We start from the raw sequence: 21381 nt of genomic DNA on the forward strand, positions 1-21381 counted from the left end.
ACTGAGGAATTCCAGGGAGGGATCAGCAGACCCTAAGGTGGGGGTGTTTCTAGGTGCAATAGACATCAGGGTCTCCATGTGGCTGAGCAGAGCAAGCAAAAGTGGGCAGTGGTGACTGATATTTAGCAGGGTAGCAGCCAGAACAAGATAGGACTTTGGCTTTAGTTCTGAGCAAAATGTTGAGCCAAGAGGGTATTTAGACCAAAGGACCCACAGGCTCTGATTTCCACTTTGAAAGAACCACCCTGGCTTCCACTTGGAGAACAGACCTTGAAGGGCCTTTAAGCAGTGTTAAAAACAAGGCAACCCAAAAGAGCTGAATATCTTCTCTAGGGAGTGAGCCCCTGAAGGGTTATAAACAAAAAAATAACATGGGCAGATATGCATTTCAGGAGGCTCATCCTGGCTGGAAGGAAGTACTTACTAAACTAAGTCAAGATGAGAAGCAAGGGGCACAGACAGGCAGCTGCTGCCAGAGCCCAAGGAAAACTAAGGATAAAAACTAAAACCAGACACCAAGTGGGAGAGACAAATTGTACAGATTGCTCAATTGTCCCTTGCAGCACAGTCTCTCCAGTGGTTGAATAAGAACTGGGGGGAAAGTCAAGAGTGAATCCCAGCTATCTAGAGGATGTAAACAGGTGGTTTGGAATGCTTCTAACAGAGAATCTGGGGGGAAAGTCAAGAGTGAATCCCAGCTATCTAGAGGATGTAAACAGGTGGTTTGGAATGCTTCTGACAGAAAATCAAGTTTTATCTTCACGCAGTGCTTAGCTTCTGAAGATGCAATGCTCAAGAGCTGAGGTAGAATGATTGGTCCTGTAAGAGTCCTTGGTGGGCTTGACTTTAAGTGCATATCAACTTTCCAGGGTGTCCTAGACTCATATTGGTTTCAGGCATATGGAAGGACAGGACTCTTACCTTCTATATGGTCATTACATTCTGAGTTAGAAAAGATACTGATCTCAAGGTTTACTGAGGTAAATGCCACACGTATGATTGGAAGCTTACCCTTAACAGGATTACCCTTAATGGTCTATTTACAGTGATATGGTATTTAACTCAGAACTCAACACCTTCTGCTCATTACCTAGTTTCAAAGCCACTACTACATTTTTTAAAGGTATTTAGCACATCAGCACCCCACTCCTGGTACCAGTGTTCTATCTTAGCCTACTTGAGTTGCAATACAATATTTATAAACCACAGAATATTCAAGAAGCTGAAAAATCCAAGACAGGAATTCCAACAGATTAGTGTTTGTAAATGCCAGTTTTCTGGTTCGTAGATGTTCATTTGTGTGATAGAAAGGGCAAATTAGCTTTCTATGGCCTTCTGTAGGGCACCAATCATATTTATGAGGGTTCTTTCCTCATCACCTAATCAGTTCCCCCACATTCTATCTTCTAATAGTACCCCCATGAGAATTTACTAATAGAACATCAATGTATGAATGGTTAGGGCATAAACCTTCAGACAATAGGAATAGTGAAGAGGTCTGAACAGAAGAAACTACCCTACAGTTAGAGCCATTTGCATCTCTTAGATAGAGTTAAGCCAATTGGGGTGCAGAAAGCCATTCTGTAAGGAAGGTCAGCCTGCCAGAGTACAGAAAAACTATCTCTTGTCCACGTTGAGGTATGGAAAAACAAATCTTCTCAAAGATAAGTATAATTCCAGATACTAAGCACATCAATTGCTGGGTGTTTCCTTTCCTCTCACCTAAGTTCCTGCTCCTAGCAAGGACCCAAAGTCATCAGGAGAAACCACCAGCCTCTAGACCCTAATCCTCCAAATCCCACAGGATCTCCTGTCTCTGTTTTCATTGCATCCAGGCTGGCATCACTACTGTTGCCTGTAAGTTACAGTTGGAGGGCTTTTCTCCTGACAGAGTACACAGCACTTTCTTTACTCTTGCCATAGTTAGTCACTGTGCTTACGATCCCCTAAGGCTCAAAGCAAGACTTCCTAGAGAACAATATTCTGACCCATGATTTATTGGTTCATTCCTACATTTCATTCCCTAGCAACAGGCAAACCTCTTTGCTTTTCCTTCTCCCTGTGTTCTAGGCATTTTCCTTGTCGACAGAACTCTCCCAGAATGTGTACAAAGACAGGGTGAGGGGAGAGAAGATGAATCACAAATCATGAGTCTTGGAATGGACAGCGCAGAACCAGCATGTGCTGAATGCCTACTGTGTGCCAGGCTCTGTGCTAGGTGAGACACATCTGTTTGTTCTATTTGATATTTAGGAAACCTTAGGTTTTTATCATGTTCTCCTTACTTTAATTGAGGATGGAGCTGGTGACTGAAGCCTTTCACTTTTGTCACTGATTCTAGCTGCCTGTATCAGCTGTGAATGTAGGCAACCAAGTCTAGGCTATTATCAAGAGATCCAATCTAGGGGACACAACTTCTCCCACTTGACAGACAAGGAAAATGAAGCTAGAGTCCATCCTGACAGCACTGATATCTGGCCCCACTCTAGAGTCAAAAAATCTCCATCTTCTGTGGGCTAGATGTACCCTAGCCCATTCTAGTTCATTTAGGGGCTGAACACAAAAACCTATAGTTACTAAGAGACATTTGCTGGGTCTGGATGCTTAGGTTAAGCTGGCTTTCCTTGAGCTTCTTTAGCATATGTAGCCCAAATTGTTTATTTTATCGTTTGAGAATGGATTCAACAGAGAAAACCCCCACTGGAAGAGTGTCACTGCTAACCCAGCAACTGGAGACAGGATTGGAGAAAGGACACTTGTGATTTGCAAGAACACAACCGAGGCCATTCCAGGCTTGGCACAATATGGCTAGGAAGTCAGCTGCTTCCCAGGAGTCTTGAGCTCCTTCCTGTTTCCTGGGCTTCTCCCTGGCTGTCCCCACATCACCCTGGGTCAGGGCTCTGCCTCCATCTAGCTCTTGCCTGGCATAGCAGGTGTATTCAGAGGCACTGGAAACCATTTGGCAAGAGGAAAAGGACGCTGTTGTTAGCTTGCAGTTGGAGTCACATAACCTTTTCTTTCTGGGGCATTTATATTCACATCCACATCTCCCTGTCGCTACAGAAAATTGAGGAATCCATGCCCTGCGCCTGGACTGTGGAACAGAGCCATGCAAAATTAGCAGAGCCACTGGGCCTGAAAGAGACGACAGTGTCCTTTCTTTCATTAAAAAAGAAAAAAAAAAGGAAAAGGAAAAAGTCTGAGCGTGAGCAAGAAAGAATTTTAATCAAAATGGAAAATAGGGACGAAGCATGACACTTTCTTCTCAACCATTGGTATCACACACACCTTCCTTTTTCTTTTACAATGCAAGCAAGTTAGGAAGGCTGGTGAAAAAAAAATTAGCAGGGAATGCTATCTATCCACAATGATGAAGACGATGCTTGGCGATATAAATTTACAATGGAAAAACTCCAAACTTCTGTACTAGAATCCTTCTCTGATATATGAACCTGTCCCTAGAGAGACTAACCAAATAACAAGCAAATTGGCATTTCAACCATGGTCATAGCTCACTTTCCTAATTATAAAGCTGATGAACTGCACAGACTTGGGAATGGAAGAGTCAAAAAAAAAAAAAAAGAAAAAGAAAAAGAAAAATGGAATTACTTCCCCGGTTTTGCCTTTTGTTGGACATGCTACAGCAATTAAAGCTACAACACAGCTTTTATTAGTTCTGCTTGATACTCTATTTAATGACCATGCACCAGGATTAGGGATTACATGGAATTCAGCAATCACCCCTTGTGGTCTTCAAGTTATGATTGCCGGAATAACTACATGGTTGCAACAAGGTCTTCATTAACATTATGAAAATTAAGGCCTCCACCAATTGAGTAATTACCAGTAGCTTCTGGCTTCCGCTCTTTAGGCTCTTTAGTCAACACCCCTCGACAAAAGTCATTTGCATATGCTAAACAGGCCAGCAGAGCTTTCTGCTCTATGCTGTCAGTATGGGTGAAGTGGAAGGTTTCTGTAGAGTGGCATTTGGGTACAGCTTTCCTGGGATCTTCCCATACCGGACTCACTAAGGATATCATGAAAGCTAGTCTACAGCTATTAACTGTTGGAGACCAATCAATGGGAACGTTTCTCTGTGGATGAAGCAGAGGCTCTTGGGCAAACAGGATGGAGGGTTGAGGATGACACCCAAGGCTGTACTGAATTAGGCGTAGGCACTCTGTGCTTGCACATAGCCTGGCCATGACTGTATGACTTTAATGACTGCAAACCAAGTCTATGAGAAACTACGCTTGTCATTCTGTTCCTGGGACTTCTGAGAGACACATACGTGCTTGTATGTGTACACATACACAAGTATAAGCGGTGTTCACAGAGGAGGGATGTTTTCCCAGCACCTCTGGCCCCTCTGCATTTCCCCGTGATGTTTGGAGAAGGTCTTACCTTGACTTTCCCATAGCTTCCTTTAGGAATGAGAATCTTGTAGCCATTCACCTCAACAGAGAGCTCCTTCACCCATGAGACAGCAGAGCCTCCTCGGTGCTCATTCTTGGCCTCCACACTGAAGAAGGGGAGACTGGAGGTTTGTAGACACTGTCGGGCCAACAGGTAAGCACAAGAGCCTTGGAAGTGGAAGAGGAAGCCATCAAAGGTGTGGTAGTGTGGTTCCCCAAACACCACACAGGTACTGGTCTCCACTGGGCTGCAGTAGAAGAACCGGCCCTTGGGTTCGCACACCTCGTAGGGGCTACAGGAGGCCTCCTGACAGTAGATCTCATTGTTGAAATCCAGACAGCGGCACTTGATGGTACAATTCAGGTCGTCCCAAAACACCTCCCCTCGACGAAGGAACTGTCCTGGGAATAAGGACATCAGAGCCAACACTTACTGAGTATTTCCCCTCTATGCCAGGTACAAGGATAAAGAAGGCATGCCTTGGTCATGCCTTCTCATCCCCCACGTGAACCTACTTAGGTAGGGATTACCAATTGTCACCCTCATTTGACAATCGGGGAAACCAAGGCTTAAGAGCAGTTGAATAACTCATTCAACATCTCTCAGCAACTCAGCCAAGACTCCAAGCTGAGTGGGTTTGAATCCAGTGTCAAGCGGCTGGCATTGTTAATGCCCCAGCTGGTGAGTGAGCCCACATTCAAGCACAGACACATTGCCTTCATCTGTGGCAAAGTCTCTGACCTGCAGGAGCCATTTCCTTTTCAAGAATACAAACAAGGGCGTTCCAAAAGCAGACCCGGCTGACAGCCACAGAACACAGCAATCAGCTGTTTGCTTGCTAATTCGTTCATTTAATCAACAGTATGTGGAGCATGTACCCGAAAAAAGGTCAACAGCACAAATCAGGAGGCAGACATAAATCCCAGCTTCCTGGGAATATTCTAGAAAAGACTGACCTCTTCTGTGCTACTCTCAAAGGTTCATAAATCCTACAGATGCTGCTTGGGCTGAACTCAAACCCTTGCATGTTGTTTTCCCTCCAGCTCCAGGACCTGCCCAAGTCTGGTATTCCTCTCTCTTTATCTTCTGAAGAGAACTTTCTGACCACATTTAGGTCAGGAGGAGGACCAGGTCCTTTAGGAGAATGGTTTTAAAGCATGCACTTATTTTTAATAAATATTCACTCCCATTTATTTGGCAGACGCTTAATCTTTAAAATCATTTCCCTAAATAAATTATCTAACACACACATACACACACACACACACACACACACACACACACACACCAAGACTCCAGAATATCCTACAAGTTGTCCAAGCCTACTGGCTTAACCCTAGCAGAAGGCTGTATTTGCCCAACACGAATATGTATCAACAAGCAATTATGCCTCCTACCTGTTGAGATTTGCACGTAAGAGAAGATAATAGATATATTTACATTCCCAGTAGGCTGTATGCATCAGCCCTTAAACCAGGCCCTAAGTCCTCCAGCACTTTGGCACGAGCTCAAGGTTGCATACATTATAAGAGCATTTACTCAGTATCATTTCCAGTCTCTATATCTCCGGGCTTCCAATAAATGAGAGTGAAATGCCTCTGAATAGAGGGGGTTTGGAGCAAAAGGTAGATAGATGCTCTGTGATAATTTTGTTTGTGAAATGATGATTTAATAAGCCAGCTCTATGGAACCGAGCCCCTTGCTTATAATCCAGGCCAAATCCCGATCTCATTAGATTGATAGACGTCCAGGGGCACATAAAAATGCACACGTCCCGCGTGGATATTGAATTTGTCCTGCATATGAAACCCAAACACATAACTCAAGAGGAAAAGCATGCAGCGAAAGTGAGAACATTGCACACGGCTGGCATCAGACCATGCCCACTGCACTGCCAGCCAATGCTGTCCATCACCACGGTGTTCATTCCCAGGACTCAGGTGTGACGCGGCCCCTGAGAACTCAACAATGCAGTCCGGAGCCACTGAACTCTATAGCGAGCGCTCGAACGAAAGGGAAGAGTGTGGGGGAGAGTCTGGGAAGTCAAGGGGTGAGAGATGAAGCGACAGGGAGACAGAGTCTCACACAGATGGCAAGTAGGGTTGTGTTGACCTTCCCACGAGGGAAAGGGAACAATTTCAGAAGTCATGGGGGAGGGCCTTTGGGACTACATCCTTTCCTATCCGGTTTAGCTCCGTAGCACTTACTTGTTATTCCAGCATGGACGATTTCACAGAGGGTACAAGGAAAGATGCCCAGACAGGTCATCTTCAAACACGAGCTTGCCTTAGGGCAAGTCAGAGGTTCCGTGCTCAGTGGGAGGGAGCAGAGGGCATGGGAACTTCAGACCAGATGAAACTGGCTTTGCTCTACGAATTAAAATTTGAAGCTAGGCAAGAGATAGATGTCTGGCAGCCAACTATGCAGAGCACACATTCTGTCCAAGGAGGAGAGATCTCCTTAAACGATGCAAAGGGTTCTTACAGATTTGCAATCAGTTCGTCCAACACTGCCCGGTACCCTGTACCGGGTGTGTTATATGTGCTATGCTGGGTCATCTTTACGTGGGTGTCTATTTCTGCTACCACAGTGTTAGCATGGGCAGCTAGAATACCTACCCACATCTCTGCTCTCTGAAGAGTGGCTGGGGCTCAATGGGTTTATTACATTGTTCTTTAGAAAGATAAACTGGATGGACAGGCGAGTCGGTGGGCTAGCAGATAGAGAGACGTGGGCGGGTGAATGGATGGATTGATAAGAATAACACAGGATTGGAGGGACAGGTGGATAGAAGGGTAGATGGAGAAGGGGAGGCTAGAGAGAGGGATATTGGATGGGTGAGCCACTGGGCAAGCGGTTGGAGAAGTGCATTGATGGGAGCTTAGTGGAGATGAATGAGTGACTAGGTGGGCGTCAGATAAACAGAGAAAATTTTCCCTCTTGTAGTCGTAGCCCCTACTACACGCAGAGATGTTAACAGAAATCCCGTTTCCTTTTGAATACACAGGAGCAGGAACCAATACCCGGGGATGCCCCTGTGAGAACTCCCAGGCTATGAGCGTCTTTGGAGGTTGAGAAAGGAAGCCCCAGTACAGAGGCCAGTGTACAGGGGCCTCACAGAGGAGCCTTCCCACAAACCTAAAGCGGCCCTGATTCCCTGCGCATCTTTCTACCCCTGAGAAAACTAAAACTCAGCTACTTTATCTTTCTCCTGGTACCAGGAGCTACTGATTTACCATTCCAGGGACTTGGCAACTCCCCAAGTTCACCCACTCCTAGGGATCTACAAAGTGCAGGTGGTAGAACAAGAGTAAAGAGGAGAGAATCTTGAAGGGGGGGCAACCACAACAAAAATAAGTCGAGACAGGAGGCTCCCTTCCGTCCATCTGGCTGAGAAATTACTCAAGGCCCTGCTTCACTCTGGAGACATTCCAAACTGTTAGCCGCATGCACACCACAGGCAAGGACCCAGAAGCAGACCATGTGCAGCGTTGCCCCCGGGGTGGTGAGTGTGCACACTAACATTACCTTGATCTCCATCACACACCTGAGAGATGTCAAGAAGGGTAAGGCGTCAGGAATGAATCCTCCCTGTGGCTGGAAAGCTCACCTGTCAATATGAGGAAGCCCAGCCCCGTGCTGTCGGAGAAAAGAGGAAAACTTTTTACCTCTAGAGGTGCAGCCATTGGCCGGGTCAATTTCCTTCCCGTCAACTTTAAAAGCCCAGCGTCCTGGAACGTTGACATTTGTGGTCTCTTGAATATTCACAATCTCAGGGGTTCTCGACCCCGGAAGACTGAAGAAATTTGTGAGGTTTCCACCATTAAATCCTGCCTGAAGCACACACACACACACACAAAGGGGATTGAGTACTCACCCTCCCTCTTAGTCAGATGACTGAATTACTTCAAGAATTCATCGCACTTGGTGTGAAAAGCCTGCCTAGTTCACCCCAGACCCAGAGTAAGGGATCAAAGATAGACAAGGCCAGCCCCTCAGTAAACCTACAAGATCAAAATTGTGTTTCTGGAGCAAGGGTTTTAACAGGAACTGTCCACAATGCTGAGCAAAGTAAGCAAGGGATACAGTAATTTAAATCTACATGAGGGTGACACAGAGAATCTTTTACCTGTGCCATCACACCTCCGAGGCCTGTCAGAGGGTCGCCACCACTGGCTGTCCCAGTAGTCCAGTTGATCTCATAGTAATTAAAGAGTGTGAACGTGTAGGAGCCATCTGACACCAGCACGGCCTGGAAGGTGTTCACCTAAAGAACGTGCAGAAGCCCTCATGACTCACATTCTTGGGAGGTCACCACTCACTGGTGACTACCCTCACCCCCTTCCCTCAACAACCATCACGTGCCCCTAACACCAGACAGCTCTGAACGGCACTGCAGCCCAGCCCTGGCACTCTGCCTTCGTTCAAAACATGTTTCTACCTCCAGTGCAGAAAAGCTAGATGTGTAAGACTTCGTGTCCAACTGAGAATTCACCTGAGATAAACCTGGGGTGTGACTCAGTTCCCCCCCCCAAACCCCCAATTCTCTTGGACTAAAACAGAAGATTCGGAGTCCCCTTCTGAGCTTGCGATGACCTGAGAACACCTATAGATGGCAGCATGAGAATAAACTATAGGAACTGACAAGCCAGGGACCTCAGCATAAATACCTGCACCCAGAGCAGAGTGGGCAGGGTGGGGTGGGAAGGGACACTGAACTCAAAGTCCTCTGGAGCGGGATCTCTCTGTTCCTGGAAAACATCACTATTCTGGGTGAGATCCCCCCTCCCCCAACTCACCCTTTAAGATGAAAGTTGGGAAGTGATTTTTAAAGAAGCTCTTTCTGCAAAGACATTGTTCCTCTAATTGAGCATTTATGCATTTACTTTGTATCTGTACCATCCTCAGTGCTCCACTGCCACTCAGGCAGATGCTAAGACGGGCAAACGGTTTGGGTTCCTTCCATTTGGAGCTAGGCAGCTGAGGACTAAGTGAAATGAGTTGCTGGAAATCGAGTAGCTATGGAACTCGGGGCTGCAGCCAGAGCACCCAGCCTACCTCTCAGAGCGTGGTCACTCCAGGCTGTCTTAAGCCTTTAAGGGGATGGAGACATTATAGAAATCCAAACCTTGCAGATGGTTCTCAGATATAAGCTGTATCCGGCCTCAGCCTTTCCTATGTCCCTTTCCTCATCCCCCCAGCCTTGGACCCGTGCTTTCAGGAAATGCAAATTGAGATAGGATTAAAAGTAGCAGTTCCGCCCTCTCCCTCTTCAAGCCTCTTCCTGGCTGCCTGATAGCATCCCAGTTAACATTCTGTGCAAGGGCAGAGGAAGACCCAAATTCCTATCCTGTGTAATCAGACTGGGATGGAGGATCTTGGAAACCCATTCTAGACAGTTCCAGGGATAAGCACTTTGCTAGTAAAGAAAAGCCCTTTTTGTAATAGAGAGCCTTCTCCTCAGGCCCTGTGCCTGCCACAGCCGATGGCGTTTATGATAGAGTCAACTGGGTATATGACTTTGTTCTCTGGGCCCGTTCCACAAAGAGGAAAGTAGGACAGAGTGGTGAATGATCGATAAGCTCAAGGTTTCTACAAGATCACCGGTGGGGCCAGACTCAAAGGATAGGTGCAGAGCCTGGGCTAGGTACGGTTTGAAGTGGGACCTTTTTCATGCCAGGACTCCCCTGCAGAACTGAATCTCTATCAACATTTGTTGGAAATGCCTTTGAGTCAAAGAAATACCTTTGGAATCAACTCCTCAAATCACTCCATCACTTCTTACCCACCACCACACAAACATACACACACACACACACACACACACACACAAATGTAGATACACACAGAGAGACAAACACACACACAAACACATACATACACACACACAAACAGATACACAGAGACAAATACACACACACACAGACACACACAGAGAGACAGACACACAAAGAGAGACAGACACACACATATACACATACACACACAGAGACAAACACACACACACACACACACACACACACACCACACCACACACCTCATCTACTCTTACCCACACATCCCTACACACACAGTTTTCCAATACTCATTCTAAGACTTTCCTAGATCTGGTTTTACACGACCTTGTTTTTCGAGAATTCAGAGAGCTTTTTAGGACACTCCCTGGAGGAGGCAGCTGAAGAAAGAGTTGAGGAGTCACCCTCAGAGTTCACTGTGATCTGTTGCTCTGATGCTTAGGGGGCCTGACTCTCTACACTGTCCCTTTGGAACACAGACAGCACTTGGGGGATTTTTGTTTGGGATTAAGAAATGGCTGACTATTATGGGGCTAGCACATGGTTCAAAGCTCTGTAAACACTGGTTCTCCTGAAACACACCCACTTCTTCTTCAACTGGGCTCCCATGACAGAGTCTTGTCTTAAGATCTCTACCCCTCGTTTAGTGGACCTGACTATGGGTAGTCTTGGGTGGGATAGGTAGGTCCATTTCAAAGGTGGGGATGGATGGACACCCTACTGGTTGTACAGAATCCATCATCCTTTCCTTTCCCTCCAGAAGCTCAAAGCCCTTCAAGGTTTCATCATCCATCTTCACAGAAAGAGATCTCACCTGCTTTGGAGACCCCACCCAAACTACAAAGCAGAAAGCACCTAAATTACCTTGGCAATTTTTACAGTCAGCAGAGGGCTTAGTGGCAGAAATGGTGGTCAGCATTTGATGGGCATATCTTCTCTCCCCTACCCCTTCACTGACACTAAAATTTATCGATCGCTGGCACCCTGAATTCCTACTCTGTAAGATATGAGGCTTAAAGGACATAAAACATTGCCTGAGGAGTCGTTAGCGATCCATAACGTGACAGAGGGAAACGTATGCTTCTTTAGAGGTTATTTCTGGCCAATGCATCTGCTACTTAAACACGGGTCTTTCTGTTCTGCAGGACCTCTTAGCAATAAAGTGCTTCGAGCTGCTCTAGTCGCACAATGCTAAAACACATTCCCCATGGCGTCTTGGCTATGAATTGCAAGACCAGCACTTTTTAACCTCTCTCTGCTATGCAGGAATTTCTGTTCTACCCCTGAACAGTCAACTCATTGCCAGGAAAACAGATGGATTTAGAAATAACCCTAAGAAGCAAGAGGATAATTTTTTTTTAAGTTTCTTTGCTTACTAGGAAACTACAGTTGAAGATGCACGTGACTGCAACCTCAAAGTTCTCCACCATCATGGTCACCCAAACATGCTGTGGGCATTCATGGAAACCGGGGCTTTGTCCTCTTAGGCAGAAAGTTGATTATCTCCATGGTATTACCAGAGATAATCTTTTTTATTTGACTTTTATTTGACTGCTCATTTGGGATTTCAGAGCAGATGTTGAAACTTTATTCAGGAATTGCTTTAACTGCCCACTCTAATTAACATCAAGGATGAATCATTTCAGCCCTGGTCACAATGCAAAAAAAGAAAAAAAAAGGCTTAACGTAAAATAAAATGGCCATTTTCCCCCCAATCCAGCACCCTAATTCTCTCTTGCTACCAGATTTTATGGAGGGGAAAGAAGGGAAATTATCGATGGTGAGAAACATTTGTGCCCCTGGCAAGAGAAAAAGTCCTTTGTGTCCCTCGCAAGATCCATAATCACTCGGCCTGGAATGAGTGGCTTTACCTTCCTCACTCTCTCACAAAAGGGAATGCTATCTCCTGCAAGAATATTGTCGAGAGACCCCTTTTGGACATTGGTAATGAACTGTGACGGGGTGACACATCTGAAATAATTTCAGCCGACTGGACTGGTTCGTGCTGATATTTCCCTGTTTCCTGGAAGATGGGTGGCGAGAGCCATTAGTTTAACTCAAGCGAACTGACACTTCTCCTCTCTACCAATCACATTCCTGCTCAGTAGTGAGCATGGACAGGATGTCAGAGACGCAGCGGAAAACGGAAAGGTTGGATGATTACAGGTGTGGTACTGCTGCCTCCGTAAAACGTGACTTCCTCCCAGGTCACAATGAAAACCCAAGTGGCAGAGAAGGTGGTCATGTCTTTGAAGTACTTCCTGATGTCCTTGGTGGCTCTTCTCAAGATGGCAGAGTCCATGGTTTCTCTGTAATAGATCTCACCCCGAATTCCGTTGTGCACGTCTGCCCAAAACGGAGCAATGAAGGCCCTCCCATCCGTCAGGGGAAAGGACTCTGGCGTAAACTGGCTCACTAGCACGTTGAAGGAAACAACACCGTTGTTATTAACCTACGAAAATAAGAGAGAATTCGCACAGTGGACCTGAAAACAGGCGAACTTCAGAGGCACAAATCAAGACATACAGCCAATCACATGAATGAAGGGGATTTGAATTGCTGACTTTGAGCCCCTAAGTACCAGCTGCCATTGTTCTTTTGAGCAGGTTTGCTTCCTCCTGGACACGCGCATTGGTTTTCTGTCACTTTCAGTTTGTAGTCAGTCGAGTTCCTTGTTAATTCAGTCTCATTTTCATGTTCTTTGCCTTATCTCTGTTTGCATTTATTAAATGCTACTGAGTTGTGGATTGTAGGGTGTGTGTGTGTGTGTGTGTGTGTGTGTATGTATGTGTGTGTGTGTATGTGTGTGTGAGAGAGAGAGAGAGACAGAGACAGAGAGAGGCAGAGACAGAGAGACAGAGACAGAGAGAAAAAGAACAAATTTGTTGAGAGTCAGAGATGCAAAATAGACAGGAGAAAGCAAACATAAACAGTTAATTTAATAATTAAGAGCTCCAGAGTATAGCTTGAGTCTTACTGTATCATAAAAAAGGGGGCAGAGAAAGATGAATCAAATACTCCTTTGCTGAACTCAGGTCTCGGGGTGAGCCATTCAGAGTTCTGGGTGAGCCATTAAAAAGCAAAACAAAGCAAAACAACTTCCCTTGATGTCATAAGTACTTCCTTGCTCAGAAAAAGAGCAAGGTGAAGACCTAGAGATGTTCAGTTTCCGCCCAGTTCTTGTCCCTCGAGAGCATCTTTGTACCATCTCTGTATAAAAACTGAGCTATGAGAGCTTGGAGTCGTACTTGTAAATGACTGCCTAATGGTGAGTCCTTCATGATCTGTAAATGGCTCTGTAAGTGCAGGAAATGACAACACCTTGCTGCCATGTGTCCCCTCAGTTCCCTAGGGACCTGAAATCAATCCTATGTCTGAGAGAAACTGACTTAATCCCATGGCCCGTGTGACTTTAGCGGCAGAAAACGCCCGTGCTGGGAATACTTGCTGTTCCTGGGCAGAGAAAATCTAGAGATGATTGCCCTATATATCAAATTGTCTGTTATATTCCTACCGATCAACCACAGAGTAGACATTAAGAGCGACCCTAGTCCCACAGGGAAGGGCTATGCAGCTGGACTAAGGGTACCTCAGGCTTTTGGAAGAAAGCCTGTGAGGATTGGGGTGTGAGAGAGTCAGAATAAAGGGATGTTGAGAACCTGTTGTCTTCAAGAAAAAAAAAAAAAGAGCCACCCAGAAGCCTGCCTGCAAATGAGCGAGGAAGGACTTCACTTCTCAGAGCATTGGGAAGTCAGGGTACAGTTTATGCACAAATGATGCTGCCCTGAACCTGTCCTTCTGCAAGGCCATGAATTTTTAAGCTCCAAGTCACACCGTGCAATGGAAGAGACGGAGGAACTGAGTGAAATTCATGCTGTAGAGGCCTAGGAGGTCAAAGACCCCAGAATGGAAGCCCTCTCATCTCCAAAAGCAAGTCAGCACACTTCAAAACTCACAGCCAGCTCCCTCAGACACAGACCAGGGAGGCCCCTGCTGAGAGGAGAGCATAAAAAACAGGTTAGGATGCCAGAGCCATGGGCTTTTTTTAAGGTGATTAAAACACACAGGCTCACCCATGGAGGAAGCTGGCCAAGACTCAACGTGTGTTTTGATTATAGTCTGCGGTTGAGATCGGTGGCTCTTGGACTTTTGTGGGCACCAGGCTTACCTGGAGAGCTCATTAAGGTAGATAAGTAGGCTCTCTCCCTCAGTTTCTGAGTCAGCTGGGGTGGAAGGTGGCACAGCAGGCAGGGCTGCTAGTGTTTCAGGAGCCCTTAGGTAGGTGGGGTAGTGTGTGTGGAGGTGGGGTGGGGGTGATTTTTCTAGTGTCCACCAAAAACTGACAAAGAAGCATTCTCAGTGGCAGACACGAATATGCTCCAAATTTCAGATGTTTGTTCCTCCTGGGTGGGGCGCAGATCTAGGGTGAGATGTGGCAGAATCTACCTATGTCTCCCTCAGTCCACGAAGGCAGAAAGAAAGACGGGTTCAGCTGCTCCAAACCATAGCCACAGCAGCAACCTCGAGCATCCAAACTGCACGGCCCGAGACTGCAGCTGCCGGGGCGAGCTCTGAGCTGCTTCCGAGCTTTGACCATGGGACCCTCTGGCATAGCCACAGACCTAAGGAGGGTGGCCAACTCTGCAAACCACTTTTATGCAACCGTTGATTACCCATCTCCCATGCTCCAACTCAGCAGCAAATTGGTCAGAAGCCCAAGAAGAGCAGATGTCTAAACTTTTCACACCCCCAGAAGGGAGCTCCTATTGTGGATCATTGTTTCTTTTTTTATCTTGTTGAGTAGCAGAAATAATGTGAGCAGCATTGGGCCTCTGCTTCGCTTCTGTGTTTAATCACCCACAAAGGCAATTTACTGCCCTGTATACTCCTCCACTATGAACATTAGCCATTAAATATACCTTTGACTTTCTTAATCATAAAACCCATCAGCTCATGAAATCTCAGAACTTGTCACTTTTGGCCGCCAATAAATCCCCAGTCCTCAGGGACCTGGAAGAAGGTTTTTTGGTTTTTTTTGTTTTGTTTTGTTTTTTTAAGTGTTTTCCTTAATGATAGACAACAGGGAGAGCCGCTTCTGCACTTACATAGACAGTGCGGTAAGGAACACCAAAGAAGAAGACAGGGATGGCCAACTTAATCTCAGATGAGCTTCCGTCGTCTACTTTAGGGGTTCTGGTGTCATTCTGCCAAAATGGATACATGAGCTCCCTGGGCTGAGCTGTCAAGAGAGACGGTGGTTAGATAGATTAGAAGGCAGCTGCCTCTTCCTTTTGGCAAGCTGCTATCCCTCCCACCCACTAATGCCAGCTTGTGCGAGCATGGTTTACAAGCCAAGGGCAAGGCAGCAGGCCTCAGCCTCTCCAGTCCAAGTCTATGCTAGACCTAGCTAATGGTCTCATGTATTCGGGAAAGGAAAGAACAGAAGGGACCTGGTCTCTTAAGACAGAGAACTATGTGCTTTATTCTGGTGTGCCCGTGCATTAGAGAGACCAACGGTGACAGTGAGTGGGGATGGCATACCACTGTGGGTACCTGGAGCTCCCAGTGGTGTCCAGAGGTGGCCTTTAGACCTGGCGTGGGTGAGGAAGGTTTGCCTCTTGAGTAGATAACCAGAGGAAGAGAAAGTGGATGAAACCACAGAGCACCTCCTGATCTAAGAATCCTACAATTTCCTGAGACAGTTGTGGCTGCTTTTTCTAAGACTCCTTTCCTTCTTACCACATAGCAGAAGTCATCAGAGCCCACGAGGACTAATTGGAACTCTACAACAGGAGGAGGAGAGGGTTGACCTTGACTTAGACTGGCCCAAGGAGCTCTCTGTCCAGTTCTATTCCCAGAAATCAGACATCGGATCCTCGAGGTAGCAGAGGGAGGTGCCTGAGTATGTGCACGTGTGGGTATATGTGTGTGCATGCGTGTGTGCATGCATGTATGCATGCGTGTGTGCATGCGTACATGCATGGTGGAGTTTGGAGTGCTTGAGTACTCTGTAGGGCAGACAGTGTTCTTCCTGGTTCTCCCAGTCAAAAGTGAGCCATTACACAGACCCCCACCTGGGACAGCAGCAATTCCTCCCTGGATGCGTGGCTTGCAAACTCTGGAACTTCCCACGAAAACTCTTGCAAGGCGTGGAAAAAATAAGGCAATGTCCCTAAGGCCTGCGCTACCAAGGACCCAGCACAACTGTACCTCTGAAATAATCTACATGTCACATCCGACGCCACTTCTCTCTGCCTCTGTTCTTTCTTCTTTTGAATGAAATTTGGACAACAGAATACTTTTCTTCCTTTGAACATTTATCTGTTGTTTCTGGGTGAGGGGGTGGGAGTCGCTGATCCATGTTGGGTTATGGCCACAGCCCTCAAACCCATCTAGAGACTGATGCCCAGTCTCTTATCGGCTATCTCTGGGAAAGTCCCCACTTTGTACTGATAGACATGAAAGGTAGAGAGGAACTGGTCCCAGCTAGTTCTTCCCCTGGGGAAGCCCTTTAGTGAGCAGACAACAGCCCCTAAAAATAGCTTGCAGAGTCGACAGATAGCTGCTGGGAGGGTCAGGCAAAGCTCTCTAGTTCTGGAGTGGGGAGTTGGTGCAGGTCTGTCCAGACAAAGGTTTAATCTCTGTCTGGGGGAGAGCATCGGGAAAGCAGGGGGAACTGGTCCAGCCATTAGTATTCACACATTGTTCCCACATCTCAGAAGTTTCTGGGAAGCTGACCCAATCAAAGCTCTCTAGTTCTGGAGTGGGGAGTTGGTGCAGGTCTGTCCAGACAAAGGTTTAATCTCTGTCTGGGGGAGAGCATCGGGAAAGCAGGGGGAACTGGTCCAGCCATTAGTATTCACACATTGTTCCCACATCTCAGAAGTTTCTGGGAAGCTGACCCAATCTTCACCTGTAGGGGATGCTGTCGCTGATTTAATCTCAGGAGCATTAGCCAGTGAGCTGCGTTGAACGTCACAATGAGTATTTAGAAAGGCTCTTGGAATATTCTTATTTACATTATGGTAACAAAGTACAAATTTCTAGAAGATTAAAAACATGCAAAAAATTCTTTGCCACCTTACTATGGCATTAAAGACAGGCACTTATTAGATTTGACGGTGGCTGATTGCCTTGAATTACTTGAGCATATAGCCGTCAAACTACAGGTTTGTCTTTCTTGGGGAGCTTTTTGGGAGTCATGCCCAGTATGGAGAAGGGCATGGTACAGTTCACATAGCACGGTAATCATTTCCAGGCAAAAGTTAATTGGTATTTTGTACAGCGTTGGGCAATGTGCCTGGGGAAGAGACAATCAAACCCCCTTTTTAAGGACACAGAAAACACTGGTAATGGAGACCCAACTTCTCTCTGGTTCCAAGATTCTTCACTTAGTTTGTGATTTTTTTTTTTGAACAGAAATAACAGTTAAAAGCTTTCCGTCTTGAAAACATTACAGATAAGCACATCTAATCCTGTACAACCTCAATAAAGATTTGTTGAATAAAATAGGGCATTCGACCAAAGGGAGCAGGCAAAAACAACAACGATTCCCATCTCAGAACCGACTACAACGGAAAATAGAGCTATTAGTAGCCGGAGCCAATTGATAGGGTCGCAGTTAGCAACAGAAACGCTATCCCTACCCATGCTCGCTCTAAACTGGGAGTTGCACAGTATAGTTAGGTTTCCAGGATTTTTCTCTCTCACCAAAGAAAACTACACTTCCTTGGTGTAGAGGTAGAAGATGGAGTCGCTGGGTTGATTGTAGGGAAACCACTCTACTGTTACTTTGGGTTATGTTGGGCAACTATTAATACACCCAGTTCTAGGACAATGGGCAGTGATCTTAAAGGGAAGGTTCGTCTAGGACCTGGGACCATGCAGCAGCTGAACCTAACAGACAAAAGAAAGGTGTTTTGGAAGATTAGTCTTAAAAGACTTACGTCGTCATAGGTCTCTGAGATACAAGACATCAACACCAAGGCCACTACTGCAACTTCTTAACCCTGGGTCAAAATACAATCACTCTTTAAGGTCTCCCACATAGGCTAAATGGCTAACTGGGGATCAGTGATGAGGGAGGAGACCGATGCCCTCATCTCCTGCAAGTACTTGAGCTAGAATTAGTTCGTGTTGTTTTAAAGACCTGCGCCGGCATATACAAATTACCTTCTAAGTTAAATAAGAAAGAGTGAGCACCATTCAAAGTTAATGCATTTTACCCTTGACAACGGAATTTAATTTACTTTTTTTTTCTCTCGTTGTATCTGCAGACACATGTACACCTGCCCTTGCAATTACGGTGCCAGCAAGAGTGTCTCTTTATAAATTCAAGAGCATGAGGATCAAGAGCTGTATAAGATGCTGTCGTACTCACCTTGGTGCCGAACAAGAGCGAAGATGAAAGAGACCCAAATTCTAAGTAATGATGAATAATTCATCCTGGAATTTTAAAAAGAAAAAGGAAAAAAAATCCCCTGCTTGCCAGAGTAAATAGAACACCAGGTGTGTTTGGTGACAAATCCCGAGACACACCACGACCATCACAGAACAAATTTACTTCCCAACCCCAATCGTTCGGAGGCAGCGGCTGTAATTCCCAGGAAGCTCTCAGGTCCTCTTGAGTTCAACAGCTGTGGGGACAAAGTAGACCCCCAGAAAGCTGCCTGGAAGTGTAGGTTATGGAGGAGTTAGATGGGAGAAACACAAGCTTGCAGGGAGCAAGGGGAGGTGTCTGCTTTGCATCTGATAAAAAAAACAAAAAATAGCGGCCAACTCCAAAAATGCAGGTCTCACACCATGCCTCTGGGACTCTAACTTCTGCAAGACCCAACTCTTCTAATTTTCCTGGTCTCCACCGTGATCCAGGAAATACTGGTTAAGTTACCACGTGTTTCTCCAAGTAGGAGGATGCAAAGTATGTCATCCCTTCTCAATAACCTGGAGCCAATCCATCATTTTACCGACCAGACTCACAGGTGGCTTAAGACCATCCACTGACTGACATTCCACAAGGAAATGGATGATCAATGGCTACTTGGGTGATTAAAAAAACAACAACAAGAAAAAAACAGCACACCAGAGTGGCTCCTTGGAAATACAACAGAAACAGAACCCCCGCACTCAAGCAACTCTCGTTAGTTCCGGGAAGTTAATTAAAAGAAGGAACATCACAAAACCAAACTCATTTACATGCTAATTTACAATCGGCAGAGCGGGTGGCGTTACCCCCTGTTAGGAGTGCAGAGGGTCTGCGCTGCTCCAGAAAGCTGAGATGCAAGCACACTAGCAGGATCCAAGTTCACCATGCACTGGCCTGAGGACCAAAGTGCAGACCAGGAAGCCTGCTCCCACAGCATTCTTTAAAAAACCTTCTCTTATCATTTGAGGTTATCAGAATCGTTCAGCCCAACTTTTAGGCAAAAGCAATGACCCCATACTGGGAGAGTCTTAAGGCAAATCTTCAGTTGGCCGGCATGCACATTGAAGTCTCAAGCACTTAGTAAATGCCAGCCATTTCTGCTGCAAAGGACAGAGCGCTTCAGCAGGCGTCATATACAAGCTCTAGCAGAGGCAGGTGCAAGCTTCAGGCCTTTGTGGGAGCAGAGCAGAGAGCGGCAGTGAGGAGGATTCATTTAGACATTTGTATTTATGAAAAATGCCACTAACCTGTTCAGTCGAGACTGGAGGAATTGAGTGAAAAGTATTAACTCAAATCTTGGTGAGCCCGGAAAATTAGGTATAAGAATTCACGTCAGTTCTCCTTGCGTGACTGTCAATTATTTCTGATCCCTGGAATCACGTCCGAATCCCATACTCTTAAAACCAAAAATTCAGTTAGTCCTGCACTAGAGTCGGGGGAGTGTTGAGTTGCAATCAAGTTGCTTTCTATTGATTAAGGAAAAGGAAATCTGAAGATCGGTTTCAGGATTGCATGGAGAGGCTCTTTTCCTGAAAAACTAGACCTCCCCCCTCCTTTAAAAAGAGAAAAAAAAGTGGATTCAGATGGAAATGTCAGGTACGTGGAGCTGAAACCTTGGTTCTCTCTGATCAGAATCACTTTGCTCTGAAAAACACAAAAGAAACCCTCCCTTTCTGTCTTTGTACCCAAAAGAAGGCAACTGTCTAGCATTACAGAATTAGCATCCAGCAGCACAGGAGTAAACCCCACAAAGGGCCTCCCCGCCACATTTAAATGAAGTCGCCTTTTCTACCAAAGTTCCTCTCTCTCTCTCTCTCTCTCTCTCTCTCTCTCTCTCTCTCTCTCTCTCTCTCTCTTCTTTCTTCTTTCTTTCTTCTCTCTCTCTCACTCTCTCTTTCCTTTCTCTTCTTTCTCTTTACTTCCCTTTTATCTTTCTCTTTTTCTCCCTTTCTTATGTGTTCACTCTACTCTGTTTGTCCCCCTACAGATATGTATAAAGTATTTTAAGAGACTTTCCCAAATGTAACAAGGTTTCATTCCTTCTCTCTCTGATTCACACACAAATGGGTAGTGGCATTTCTCAGGCAAACTAAGCGGTGGAAGGAAAACTATGCCTCTGACACCCCCACTTGTGCCCCTGAGGGTCTTTCTTGGGAGGGGGTACAGGCTTCTCCTGCTGAGTATCCAGGAGGAACTGTGGAAGGCTGTTCAAACAAAGGAAAACTGTGTTCAGCTCGATGCTTGCAGGATTGCAGTGAGCTAAATCCCACCCCACGAAATTAGCTCTGGACAAATTCACATTCAAGCAACACCAAATGGACTCAGTAGGTTGTGTACACACACACACACACACACACACACACACACTCACACATTCACACACATACACACAACACACACACTCACACATTCACACACATACACACAACACACACACTCACACACATATACACACATACACTACACATATACACACACATACACAGCACACACTCACTCACACACATATACACACATACACACAGCACACACTCACTCACACACACATTCACACATACACACAACACACACACTCACACATTCACACACATACACATAACACACACACTCACACACACATTCACACACACACATACACACACAACACACACACATACACACACACAACACACACACACTCACTCACACACATTCACACACATACACACAACACACACACTCACACATTCACACACATACACATAA

General features: G+C 45.9%; 1 protein-coding gene across 3 annotated transcripts in view; it reads right to left on the minus strand.

The window, feature by feature from the left end:
- Tecta (tectorin alpha) overlaps nt 1–20336 on the minus strand; it is a 71772-nt gene extending 51436 nt beyond the window's left edge. The window contains exons 1-7 of one of the 3 annotated variants that reach the window (XM_039081047.2): nt 19884–20336; nt 18592–18656; nt 15317–15450; nt 12376–12663; nt 8546–8683; nt 8085–8250; nt 4405–4817 (exon numbers count right to left, since the gene is read on the minus strand). In XM_039081047.2, coding sequence (XP_038936975.1) covers nt 4405–4817; nt 8085–8250; nt 8546–8683; nt 12376–12663; nt 15317–15450; nt 18592–18655 — 1203 coding nt within the window. In that variant the 5' untranslated portion in view covers nt 18656; nt 19884–20336. 3 annotated transcript variants of the gene reach the window in all.
- Nucleotides 20337–21381: the final 1045 nt, after the last annotated feature.

This window comes from Rattus norvegicus, chromosome 8 (assembly GCF_036323735.1).
Source record: "Rattus norvegicus strain BN/NHsdMcwi chromosome 8, GRCr8, whole genome shotgun sequence".
NCBI classification, from domain to species: Eukaryota; Metazoa; Chordata; class Mammalia; order Rodentia; family Muridae; genus Rattus; species Rattus norvegicus.